At 43.0% G+C, this 13,384-nt stretch overlaps 1 protein-coding gene and 1 long non-coding RNA gene across 2 annotated transcripts in view; one reads left to right on the forward strand and one right to left on the reverse strand.

Moving 5' to 3' along the window:
- The window catches only part of TNNC1 (troponin C1, slow skeletal and cardiac type), a 14,235-nt gene continuing 851 nt past the window's right edge, over positions 1-13,384 (forward strand). Inside the window, exons 1-5 of the mRNA XM_048856618.2 lie at positions 1-156; positions 6,238-6,268; positions 8,142-8,288; positions 9,857-9,971; positions 11,007-11,143. Coding sequence (XP_048712575.1) covers positions 133-156; positions 6,238-6,268; positions 8,142-8,288; positions 9,857-9,971; positions 11,007-11,143 — 454 coding nt within the window. The 5' untranslated portion in view covers positions 1-132. The remainder of the gene's footprint in view (positions 157-6,237; positions 6,269-8,141; positions 8,289-9,856; positions 9,972-11,006; positions 11,144-13,384) is intronic.
- LOC142072745 (uncharacterized) overlaps positions 10,146-13,384 on the reverse strand; it is a 19,686-nt gene continuing 16,447 nt past the window's right edge. The window contains exons 2-3 of the long non-coding RNA XR_012669300.1: positions 12,708-12,807; positions 10,146-10,473 (exon numbers count right to left, since the gene is read on the reverse strand). This is a non-coding gene — a long non-coding RNA (uncharacterized LOC142072745). The remainder of the gene's footprint in view (positions 10,474-12,707; positions 12,808-13,384) is intronic.

The following is a 13,384-nucleotide window of genomic DNA, read 5'->3' on the forward strand; positions in this document are numbered from 1 at the left end:
GAGTGACACATTTAGGGCTGACACCTTGCTATATTAGCAGGCATAGAAGGAGGGGACAGCTGACAGAGACTTGAAGTTTGTCTCTGTAGTGTTTGCCCTCTCTATCCAGCTTCTGACCAGCAATAACTAACCATGGATGATATTTACAAGGCAGCAGTAAGTAATATATTTAAGTTACCTTGGTGAGGGTGCCTTTGTTGTATTAGAATGACGTTTCAAAGAGTTTTTGCTGATCTCCTAAAGCCACAATAAGGGCACAGCAATGATTGTCTTTACACTGCGAGTACTTAATGTAACAATGAAATGCACTTAGGAATGTTAGCTGTAGTGAGGCACCTTCTAGTTCAGAACATAGAATTTTTCATGCCATGGCAATTCTAAATATGTAACGTTCTTCTTGTAAGCAGATAATTCTAAAAATAAGCTGCTAAATTATTTGTAATAAGTCTTTCCCTGGTTCTGTGTTGTGAAATAGAGAGATGGCATGTAAGTGTAATTTTAAATATATTCTGAAAAATCTACCAAAGTATCAGGTATGGTTACTGCTTGATCCAGGACCTGACAGGTCAACTGTTTCAATGAGGAACTGAAGACGCATTGTTATTTTTGTGTATTAAAATGCTGCCATTTCCAATTTCCATGGCTGAATGTTTTTCTGCAAGATATATTTTGAAAACCCCTTTTGATAAAGGCTTAGGAAATAAGTGATCTGATTTGCAGTGTCTCTTTCCTTGTTCTTGATATCTATACTGCAAAAAATTATAATGTAAAATGTGCTTTCTAAAGAGGACAAGAGAAAGCAGTTTTGCCTTCAACCATTGCATATCAAGCTTACTGTATAAACCCAAACTGTTCTGTCTTCCCCCCAATAAAGATGCAGCATTATTTTGTACGTTAAATAGCTGATGATATGGAGGCAGAACAACATGAGAGTGATATCTTTCTGGAATCTGTATTGCATGAATCCCTGTACCTTAAATTCTGTGTTACCATGTTCTGTACATGACTCTTGTTGTTAGTTACAGGGTTATATATGGTGTTGCAGATAGCTAACAATTGGTTTGGTTGATCTTCACATTTCTATCAAGAGCATAAAGATAAATCAAATGTGGATATTTTCTTTCAAAAGTTCAAGATGTCCTAAAGGAACAGGATCGTGGTTGACACATGGCAACAAAACAAGTTGTCCTTCATATTAGACTAAACTATGACCTGCACTGAACTGGGACTCCATTCTACAGACCCCAGTCCTCTTGGGTTCAGTGAGCCAAAAGTCCAGGTCTTCAAAAAGAATGAAATAAAAAAGTGACCTATAGAAGTAAACAAAATTCATGTCTCTGCAATTGGCTCTTTAATTAGACTCATGCGCCATAATGTTTAGAGGCATCACACATATGGTTATGAAGAAACGCTGAAACATTTTGGAAGCCAGCAATGCTAACAATTAGCCAAATGGATCTGTCAGTCACGTGGATGGAATGCATTCTCTAGCACAAGGAAAGAATTAGAGTCAAGAGACTGATAGAGGAAGGTTTCCCATGCACAACTTTCAGCCTCTTTCATACCTCTCAACCTGCTAAACCCCATACAGGTCAAAGACCCAGAAAACCAAATTAATCCCTAATCTAACTCCATGGATTTCAATGGAGTTTGAGTTTAGTTCAAAAAAGGGCCACAAATACAAGAAATTCCATACCCATAACCAACAAACTTCTTACTCCAAGCATAGCGTTGTTCTATAGCCAAGAAAGAGAGAGGAGAAGAAGACTCCGTGAAGTCCAGTAGAGACTTTGCTATGCCAATGTTTTTTAGCTTGGGGCACATTCAGATACTATGTTGATGAGAACCAGTAAAAAACTGTAATGTAGCTAGATGAAGTGGGATTCCTGTCTTGAGCAGGTTAATATAGCTGCATTTGTACTGTAATTAATTTACAAAGGCAAAATAATATTGGGTTGGGGCACAAACGTGGTTCTAAAATGCAGTACAACTGAGTGAAAAGGATATTTCCTTGGACCATTCCATAAAGAAAGATCCTAAATATATGTACTGTAACAAAATATTAAACTGGAAGAAATCTAGAGAGTAACTAAAGCAAGGCAAAGTTGATTGGCTCTCACCAGCACAATTTCAGATGGAAACAGTGAATGAAGAACAAAGCCAAAAAAGGAATAACCAAGACAGCACCTTATGGCACTGTTTATGTATCCTGACAGCATCCTCAGCATTTACACACTGAGGCAGTAATGAAAGAAGTCAACCCCCAAAACAAGAAGATACAGAGACTAAAAGAAAAAGGTCAGGAATAGATCATGGGGTCTTGGGGAGATCATAAACCACTTGAATTTCATCTCATGGTTTATTATCTTGTTACCAGAGTCTTGCAATGAATTGATCTTCCTAGCATTATTGTTACCTATCATTTAATTTATGTATAGTACATTCCTATATCTATAAATCTATGCACACAAAGGGCACTAGTTAAAGAGGCTTAGCTTGATTCAAAGGAATTGACCATTTGTGGTTTGTTGCAAGTTGATGGCACATTTAATAAAGCATTGAATTAGTTCCCACCAATTTCTCTAAATGCACCAACAGCGTCCAGTGGATTTTCATCTTGCCTATTCATGTCTAGATAAGGTTATACAAATGCCGAGCTATTTTGGTAATGCTTTCAGACTCTACTGAACCGTGCTAAGAACAGTGCCAAGGACAAGTGTCCAGATAAAAGGGTCCAAGGATAAATACCAGTGCCATTCACATCCTGGGAATAATCAGAAGGTTTATCTTTATCTCCAGCACCTCAATCATTGGGGCTTATAAATAGCTAACATGCCTAAAGAGTTGAGTTACATGGAAGGCACAAAAGTGGCAATAGGCATTTATTTACTAGGCATAGCTCATACCTTTAGAGTCCCCAGCTATCCTATTTTACTGCCAAAACAATGAAAGAGCAGCCTGCAGCTGCTTGCCTTCCATCATGGGTGGCTGGACAAAAAGGTTCAGATTTCGTGATGCAATGCTGAAGAAGAATCCTGCTGCTATTGTTATCTGCATCTGATATGGATGGATCAGCTTCCCTGGTCTGTCCTCTGCATGTGTGTTTTGTTTGACAGGGTGCTGCAGCTCCAGATTAAGGGGCATTGATAAAGCGGTGTCAGGGCCCAAGACTGGAATAAAGATCATGATACAGCTCTGGAACAGAGTGTATTGGCAACACTGGGGATATAGCACTAAGAAGTTGGGGAAGCAATCGGTAATGACTGTGGTTCATTGGCCTTATGTTATAGGCTGGTAAAGTGGTTGCAGATTTGGGTCCTATTTACATAGACTGATTTCAGAAAGGGGGTAGGGAAATGGCGTGAGAGCAGGACCAAAGGCAGAACCCTGTAAGCATCACAATAGAGCTGCCTAGTGACAGGGGAGCGTGGGTGGCGACAAGCCGTAGCAGTTGGATAGCTGCTGGAGGAAAGGAACCAGGAAGGTGCTGAAAGTGCCACCGAATTCAGCAGGCTGGTTGAATAGGACGTTATGGTCTGTGGTATTAAATGAAGCATTAACATCAGGAAGGAATTAACTGAGAGGGGGCAGTAGGTTCAGATAAGAGGAGAGGTGCTAACATTGTCCAACCAGTGGTTCTCAATCTTTCCAGACTACTGCACCCCTTTCAAGACTTTGATTTGCCTTGCGTACCCCAAGTTTCACCTCACTTAAAAACAGTTTGCTTACAAAATCAGACATAAAAATACCAAAGTGTCACAGCACGGTACTACTGAAAAATTGCTGACTCTCTCATTTTTACCATATAATTATAAAATAAATTGAATGGACTATAAATAGTGTACTTACATTTCAGTGCAATATTTGAACCTATTTTTCACTTATGATCCTTTTGTGAAGCTGAAGCCCTGCCACCAGGGGCTGAAGCATGTAACTTAGCTTCATGGGGCCCTGGGCAATTGCCCTGCTTGCCACCCTCTAATGCCAGCCCTGCACTTGTGATGCCCCACACCCATCCCGTGACCCCCCCCCCCCCGAGGGCTGCAACCCCAAGGTTGAGAGACACTGATCTATATGAACTGAATACCCCCTGGAAGACCTCTGAGTACCTCCAGGGGTACACATACTGCTGGTTGAGAACCACTGGTCCAGACCACTAGCACGTAACTCAACTACACAATCCTATTTGCTGTTCATGATAAGTTCATGGAGGATAGGTCCATCAATGGCTACTAGCCAGGATGGACAGTGATGGTGTCCCTAGCCTCTGTTTCCCAGAAGCTGGGAATGGGCAACAGAGAATGGATCCTGTTTGGTTCATTCCCTCTGGGGCACCTGGCACTGGCCACTGTCGGAAGACAGGATACTGGGCTAGATCGACCTTTGGGCTGACCCAGTATGGCTGCTCTTATGTTCTGTTCCTGTAGATGTATCTTATTAATTCAAGTTTACACTAAGCCCCCCTATTTGTTTGCTCTTGATAATCAGGGAAGGAGACAGAAATTATCTTACAGTCTAGTATTAATTCAGTACTTGACTAGAGGAACTCATTTACATATGATGCATAGCAGACATCAGGGAAAAGCCACTACCCCTATATAAGGGAGAGTAGGGTGCTCCTCCAACCTGCAAAGGCCATGGGTATGTTGAGTTTGGGGATTAGACCTAGGGCATGACAGGCCAGGTCCACTCGTTCTGGGATTACCCATAGACTTCAATAGACTGTGGAAGGGCTGTGGAGCTGTCCTCCACTCTGTGCATTTCTCCAGGTGTCCATTCCCACCAGAGCACAAAGCCTACTTAATCAAGGACTTGGCAGGGTGAATTTTACACTAAGATTTTTCACATTAAACTGTAGTAATGCAATTTCATTTTGTTACCCTTATTTAATTCCTCTTCAGACTCTGTATTACCTCCACTTTTCAGCACACTTTTAGAGCACCAATGACGTAAGACTATAACAGAAACTGGAAGAACAGAAGTCCCTATGATCTATGTTCGGTCTCTGGGTTGATGGCATTAGTTGTGATTTCTCACTTAATAGAGTGGACCACATGAAGGCTGCCATCTTCCACTCTTGAAGAAGGTAGCCACCAAGACGAAGACCAGGGTCAACCTGGTCCAGAAACTGGCAAGCACAAGCTGGGGGGCATCAGCATCTTTGTCTACCCGAGTACTTTTGCAGTGGTATGGACCAGAAGTAGCCACACTTGACTTGTTGATGTCCAACTGAACACTGCAATGTGGTGCATCGCTGGAACCATCAAGTTGATCCCAACACCATGGCTGCCCGTGCTGTTGCACATTGCTTGCCCATCCATTCGCTGCAATGCTGCAACCCTCCAAGAAGTCTAATGAATCGAGGAAAAGTAGTCTTCCCATCCACCAGGACTTCAAAGATATCCCTTACCACTGCTTGAAGTCACACAAGCCCTTTTGGATGATGCGCTTACTCTCCGACAATGTGACTTCAATCCTGATGAAGCTTGGAAAGCTGAATGGAGTTCACAAGAAGTTACAAACAAACATCTTGTGAAAGACCAAACACAGAAGATCTGAGGCTTCAGTCTTCTGCAAAGCTTATGGGTAACCTTAAGCCGCACCCGCACAAACCATGGCAGCTGCAGATACCTGATGCATAAATGGAAAATTAAAAACTCTCCAGTGTGTGACCCAGAACAGACCATGGAATATAACGACTCAGTGTCCGATTCCCAAATATGAAGGAGGCATCACAGCGACGCTCTCCACTACTCCTGATGCAATTATCTGGCTTAAGCTAACTGTAAAATTATAGTTGTTCTACATCTACATCAGCCATAGGAAGAACCACCACACAGTAGCTCTTCAGGTGTGACAAATGCTCCTCCCATTCAGTCCCCCAACATTGCATAATTAAATGCTGCCCTGACTGTCTAAAAGCCAATCATGCAACATGCCTGAGACTCGTACTCTGGTTAAAAATAATGTTAACTCCAGAAGAGTGAAAAATATTTTTAAAAGATGAACAGAATAATTCGATATACCAAAAAAAAAAAAAAAAGGGGGGGGGGGGGGACCTGTGCCAAAACGATCTAGGTAAACGACCCTCTTACTCCACAAGAAGGGCTGTTGTGAAGATTAGTTAAGGGTTGTAAAGCATTTTGAACAAATAGTGTGCAGTATAAGTGGTATTATCAATTAATGATAATGATTAAGTGTAATAAAAATGAATTTCTCTTTCTATTTTCATCACAGGTTGAGCAGCTGACAGAAGAACAGAAAAACGGTATGTGTTTCTTTACTCTGACACCATTGTAGACAGAAGATACTCCCTGTAATGGATAGTAAATCCGCTATCAACCCATGGTGTTAGCCTGTGGCTTGAACAGGCCAGCTCAGGGTTAACAATTGCTGCCACAAGTGAAAAACCATACCTCCAGCTGCCAAAGTACAATGCAAAGCAAATGGCTTCTCATCCCCAAGTTTAGGAAAAGGGCTAAGAGGCCGGCAGTGGCATTGCTACAATAATGTTTCATGGTATTTCTGGTCCTAATGCTCTTTGGGGCAAGCACAGGATCTTTTTGTGTGTCCAGCCAACATCTAGCACAGTGGTTCTCAAACTTTTTAGGCTGCGTACCCCTTTCCAAATAATGTAGTCTACTGCATACCCCCATCTGACATAGGGTCATAATATTCCTATGATTCGTTTGCCAGGTCTTGCTAAATAAAGTGCATTGTCTGCTATTACAGGCTTTTCCTTGGGTATCCCCTGATGAGAGCTCGCCTACCCTAGTTTGAAAACCAATGGAGTTCTGCGCTAAACAGGGCCTCTGGGCAGTTATGTGCCAAAAGTCGTGGATAATAATAAGGAAAGGGAGTACCAGCAATCCTGTTATAAAGCCTGTTCTCGTGAGAGTTCCAGCCCAATTTTGTAGAGCTTAGATGTTTGAAAAGTTCAGTGGTGGGGAAGTTGGAACCAGGGGCTGTTCTAGCTATAGGTAAACTAGGCAGCTGCCTTGAGGGGCAGATTTCTGGGGGCAGCATAGAGATTTCTGGGAGAAGTGATTTTTTTTAAATCCTCATGCTTGTCTACATGGTGCTGCAGGTGATTTACAGGGGTGTGAACTGCAAACAGGGCTGTCCCTACCCATACAGAAAGTACACAGCTGCGTAGGGCACCAGGAAATTTGGGGCACCACATTTCCTGGTGCCCTGTGCAGCTGCGTGCTGCTCCACCCCAGCCCCGCCTCTTCCCACCCCTGCTCCACCCCAGCCCCAAAGCCCCTGCCCCGCCCCCACTCCCCTGAGGACTGCCGCAGGGCCGGGCCTGCACTCACTGGCAGCGGGAAGTGCAGCAACCTGCCCCCAGCCATGCCGCCAGTGAGTGCTGGGGGGCGGTTCCCACCTGCCCCCCAAGCCAGCCCCACCCCCCGCAGAGGCTTGGGGTCCCACTCCCCCGTGGGGGAGCTGTGTAGGGCCTCAGAATAGCTAGGGACAGCCCTGACTGCAAAGCTCTCAAATGTATAGAGCTCTAATGGCTCCATCTAGACCCTGCTGGAATGAAGAGGTAGCGAGTTTGTGCTGATGTAGTCCTGTGTGAACAGGACTATGTTAACATGGACTAGGTTCCCTTTAGTTCATGCCAGAAGGTCTATACAGGGCAGTTACAGTGCAACACATTAGAGGGCTCTATACTTCACACCCCCATAGACCCCTCTGTGGAAGGAAGGGGGGGCAGCACACTGAAGCTTTGCCTAAGGCAGCAGATTGTCTTGAGCAGCCTCTGGTTGGAACTTCTGGGTACTTATCCAAACATTGAGCCATTAAGCTCTGTCTACTCTAGACTCTCAACTCTCAACTGTACTTTACAATGGCTGACAAAGAATCCCTCAGGTTCTTCCACTGGGATTGATCACACTGTGTTAAATTGGGTGTTGAGTGGAGCTTACCCCAGCAGGATGACTGATTTAACACCAATGCAGGGGAGGTGGAGGAAATTAAGTTTGACTTCCACTGACACAGCTAAAAAGTCTTCCGCAGACACACCTTTGAAGTTTGTCCATTCTTGGATCACCACAGCAATGAAACCCCCACTGATTTCCTGCGTGCTAACTCGTATCAAAAGGGCAAACCCCTCCATTTCTCCTTTTCCTCTCTAGAATTCAAGGCTGCCTTTGACATCTTCGTCCTGGGTGCTGAGGACGGATGCATCAGCACAAAGGAACTGGGGAAGGTGATGAGAATGCTGGGGCAGAATCCAACCCCTGAGGAGCTGCAGGAGATGATAGATGAGGTGGATGAAGATGGTGAGCTATTCTCTTAAATCCTCTAGGTGTCTCAGTGCACTGCAAAGCATTTACAGAAGGCCAGAATCACAGTGGTCATTGGCTGGACCTTAAATACTCCGCAGTTAGTGGTCAGTTAGGCTTTCCAGGCACAAGAATCACATGAAAGAAAACAGAGTGCACTCTCCTTCCACCAGAGAAAGTAGATTAGTATCCCAAGCACCAGGAATGTTGAGACACCCTGGAAACAGAGAACCACACTCTGGTAGTTTTTACCTGTTCTTTTGTACTTCTGGAGTCAGACAAACTGAGTAACCACACTGGTTAATGCAGGGGGATCACTTCTGGTAATACTGTAGATACGGACATTCTGTGGAGCGGATCGTAAAGATACAATGCCATTTTGTGTAAGACTTTGAATTGTCCACAAGGCCATTGGCCACAATTCCATCTCTGCAATGGCATCACAGCATGCTGTGCACCAGTTGGATGCCACTACCCACTGCATAAATTGGTGCCCTGCAGAGCTACTGTGGGCACATATGGCCCAGTCCTGCAAGTTGAACTATGCAGGTGGACCGCTCCACCCTTTTGGAACTCTAATAGGACTCAATGGGAGCAGAGCTCTGCCTGTGTGGAATAAGTTGCAAGACTGGGGCCGTAGGTTATAAAATGCTAAAGCTGAGGTTTTCAAACACCCAGACACCCACTGAATTTCAATGAATGCTTAAGTGTCTTAGATGCCTTTGAATATTCCAGTGTAACAAATGGAAGGCACTAAAAATATTACTACTATAACGGATGCAAAGAGATTTCTCAAACCTTTTTTAAGAGACACAAGTGCTCAGATACTATAGCGATGAGGGCAGTATAAGGATGCATACAGAAGAGGACACGTCAAAGATTATAGGTTGAAAATTTCATTCACCATTTTTTTCTTCTGTGTTTGCAAATTCTATGGAATTGTAGATGTGCAGGTTTTTAATACAAAAACAAATTCTTCAGTGTGTGGATATGTAGACGCACAACAATATACCCACAAACAACTTCACAATAACAAACCAGCATGTGCAGATTGGCGGAAAACAATCTAGGAAAGAAACTGATATAGATTTCAGTTCCAAAATTCCAAAAGCTCGTTAAACACAAAAGCAAGAAAATTTATGCTAAGAATTAAGGAAAATATCTTGCCAGTGTCATTTAAACAACAAATGATAACATACCATCAGCATTAAAAATACAGTGCTTGATTCTCCACTGTCTTGCACCTTCCATAGTAATTTACATCTGTGCAACAAGGGTGTCAAATGCTACCAGATCAGAATTTTCCACACATTTACACCAGTGGTTGTGTTTTATATTCAATTTGCACTTGTTTAAATGACTACATAAGGTGCAAGTCAATGGTGAATCCATTCCATAATCTGTTACCCACTCCTTAGTGCTACTAACATGAAGTCTGTGGCTGGATTACTAAATAAAAGTTTAATCTCTGTTTTATGTATATGCCTGTTTGTCAAAACAAACAAACACGGAAGATTGCCTTCTAGATTGTAGTGTAATCTAAACCTCGTTTATTTCACCTTCAGGCAGCGGCACTGTAGACTTTGATGAGTTCTTAGTTATGATGGTCCGATGTATGAAAGATGACAGCAAAGGAAAATCAGAAGAGGAACTCTCAGATCTCTTCAGAATGTTTGATAAGTAAGAGACTGGAATGTAATACACTAAAACAAACGACACTGCTAGATATTATGGCGCTGCCGAATATGTCCCCATAGTTACAGTAGAGTTGAGTTTTCTGCTGAAAGCAGCAACCAACCACTTTGTGATATCTGAAGAACACAAAACGACGGCACTTATTCTTTGAGCATAGAATTCATTTTCTGAGAAATTTCAAGTAAAGCCATTCATCAGTTTATAAATTAAAATTAATTTTAAAACGGGTCCTTTTAGAAAGTTAGCTCTGCGTCAGACCCTTTTTGTGCCAAGTGATATTAACTCTTAACTTTCACATAGTTAAGACTCATTGAAATCTTGTGCACGGGCTCTGTTTGAAGAAATTAGGTTGTAATTAAGTTCTGACAATTCCTGTGTCTAATTGTTAGGATGATAGATTATAGGCTGAGCCAGCTCAGACATTGGCAATTTTTGTGTAAATAGGCAGAGACGTGAATCTTGAGTCGATCTGGTGCCACAAGTAGTTCTGAAAAAGAAATATATAGTATTAAGGGCTGTCTTTTGATTTTACTTTTCATAAGTTAACGTTTCCCCTTCAGCAGAAGTTGGTATGGAAAAATGTCTCCTCCAGGGAAACTCAAAGAATTTCCCTCTTTCAAAATGGATCCAAGCACATGCTTCAGCAGTTTGCTGAATCAGGTCGTCATCACTTACAAAAGACTTTTACTTCTCCATGTACTATTTGTCCATGAAGACCATCCCTTAATTCATTAGCAGAAGCAAATAGTTACTACTCTCTGCTTTCTTTGTCTCAGGAGGCACACAAATCCTGTAGGGTTACTCCAATAGAGACCTGCAGAAAGGGGAGAGTTGTGTCCAGTCATTTATTTATCCTACCAATTCATGACAGGAAACCCAAGAGAATGAGTCACTAAAGGGCAGTTCATTGATAAAAACCAGATTGGAGACCAAGTGGAAGCGATGTAACATGGGGTGCGGTTGTCCATCCGTTTATAGTATTTTTGGTTTTTATCTTTGAGCCATTCTGTCATTGCACAGAAATGCTGATGGATACATTGACCTTGATGAACTAAAGTGCATGCTGCAGGCTACTGGAGAGAACATCACCGAAGATGACATAGAGGAACTGATGAAGGATGGAGACAAAAACAATGATGGCAAGATTGACTATGATGGTAGGTGTTTAAATTTGGTTAAACGTAAAAATGGGACCTCTATTGTCCTGAGGAACTCAGAACCTTAACAAGAGATGTAAGTAGTATATATTAGAGATGGGCCCAAGACTCACAATTCAGATCCAGGTTTTAATTCCCACACGGTTTGAGAGTGTGTGGGTATGGGATTAGTGTTTGGTCTTTCATAGAGTATGAGCCAGCTTCAAAATTAGGCTGCACACCTAGGTACAGAGTTACACCCTCTGCCCCCAATCTTGAAGGATGTTCAGACGCAGGTATTGGTTTCCACCCATTACAGAGGCAATGAATCTGTGCAAAACCAAGATCTGGATCCAATCCTTCCTCTCCAAATTCCAGAAGGTTTGGTTCAGGCTCTGAAACATGACAGTTGGTAGTCCCACCCTTTCAAAATAGCTTCTAAATGTGCATGTGCAATATTTGGGGAGAACAAACACCTGAATTTGCTTGCACGAGTCCTACTTTGTTTGGTGAGAGGTATTCAAAGTGTCCTCTTAGCTCACATAGATATGGTTTATTATGCATACAAAGTTGCAGGTACAAATTTGAAGAGTTGGCTGGGGTTTTCCCTAGACCATACAAAGAATGATATTGATAAAGATTCTGCTTTATAACTGCCTATGCCACTTCTGTACTATTATTATTGCCAGAACTACCTAAGGAAGGCATGATGGGTGTATAGACCCCACACAGCAGCAAGACACAGAATGAATAGAGTAATAACTGCTCTTGCTGTGGGCTCAATGGCTTGTGAGCAAACAGCTGGGATAAAAAACAGCAACCAAACAGAGCAGGGTGACTGCTGGAGAGGCTGTGAGCCATCATAGGGAAGCTCCACAGCATCAGATGAGGCAAAGCTGCCCGGAGATATCAACTTCCAGGCAGAAGGGTGCCATACGGAAGAGGCCTGCAAAGGCTGTAGGTAGAAAGCAGCCCAGAAACTAAACAAATGCCCGTGACTGCCTCATACAGATTTCCTGGGCTGGGACCCAGAGGAGAGGGTGAGTTTGGAGGGAAGGGGCAGGAACGGCTGAAGCCTCAGATTTGGACTGGCAGCCCTAACATAAGACTGTTGGACTTTATTTCTGTTTTTGCTTCCTTTGTTCCTTCTCTGGTGAAAAAGGGAGAGAGGGATACTGGGCCCAAGGCCTAGTGGCGGGAGGCCCCTTACCACCCCAGAAGGGGAGAGATTCCAATGACCCAGACAAAGGGTCTGGAGCTGTAAAGAGAGGCCAAGTGCTATAGGCCACATTTCAGAATACCAAAAAGGAAACTGAGGCAACTCTGCCATTATCAAACTCTTGGCCATGGGGGTGTATTAAAGGGCTAGAGGCCTGACAACAGGAGGTTAGTGGCCAAATTCTCTTCTCCGTTACACACAAGCGACACAACTGACTTCATAGTGGGGGGGTCTTGGATGGTACCTTCTTCAGAGAACTATAATTACATAGACCCTGATCCTGAAACTGACTCCATGCAAGTGGACTCCTGTGCCCCACAGAACCCCAGAGACTCAAAGGGGCTCTATACAGGCACCTGGACTCACCTGAATGCACCAAGCTGCAGGATCAGAGCTTTCATCATACCTACAGAGGCACCAGTCTCCAGCACAATCCATGCTCTGGAGTCATCGTCACTGTCAGAAACTGAAAATAAAACTGTTACACACACGAGAGCTTGTCAAAAACATTTTGTAAGAATTTTAAAATATCACCACTCAATGAAGCTGGTTTTAAAAAAAATAAAATAAAAGGGTTGGGTTTTAACTTTTGTCAAATTTCTAAAATTCTCTACCAGCTCCAGTGAATACGATTCTTTTTTAAAAAATGGGAGCTGCAGTTTCAAATTGTATGCACAGGGCATTTTTAGAAAGTTGTTGCTCTGAATGTTAGAGATCTTGAGCTAGATCGTCATCTGATGTCAAGTGGCATCTATCTATTGATTTCAGTGAGGCTATGCTGATTTATAAGTGAAATTTGACCACCTGTCTATTAAGCCCAGACTCCAGCTAGTAAGCCTCCTCAAGTCTTTCTGTACTGCCGGTCTTTCACTGTGCTGAATCACGTTAGTGGCACTTCCAGGACGAGTAACAAACCCCTCCATGACTGGAGCAAAGCTAGCTATGTTGTTAGGCATTTGGAATTGTAAAGGGGAGAAAAAGGGTGAGAGAAGAAGGGTGATTCTGGAGATACCCAGAAAGAGTGTGAAGTGCTACACATTGAC

The sequence above is a fragment of the Caretta caretta genome, chromosome 7, assembly GCF_965140235.1.
Source record: "Caretta caretta isolate rCarCar2 chromosome 7, rCarCar1.hap1, whole genome shotgun sequence".
NCBI classification, from domain to species: Eukaryota; Metazoa; Chordata; order Testudines; family Cheloniidae; genus Caretta; species Caretta caretta.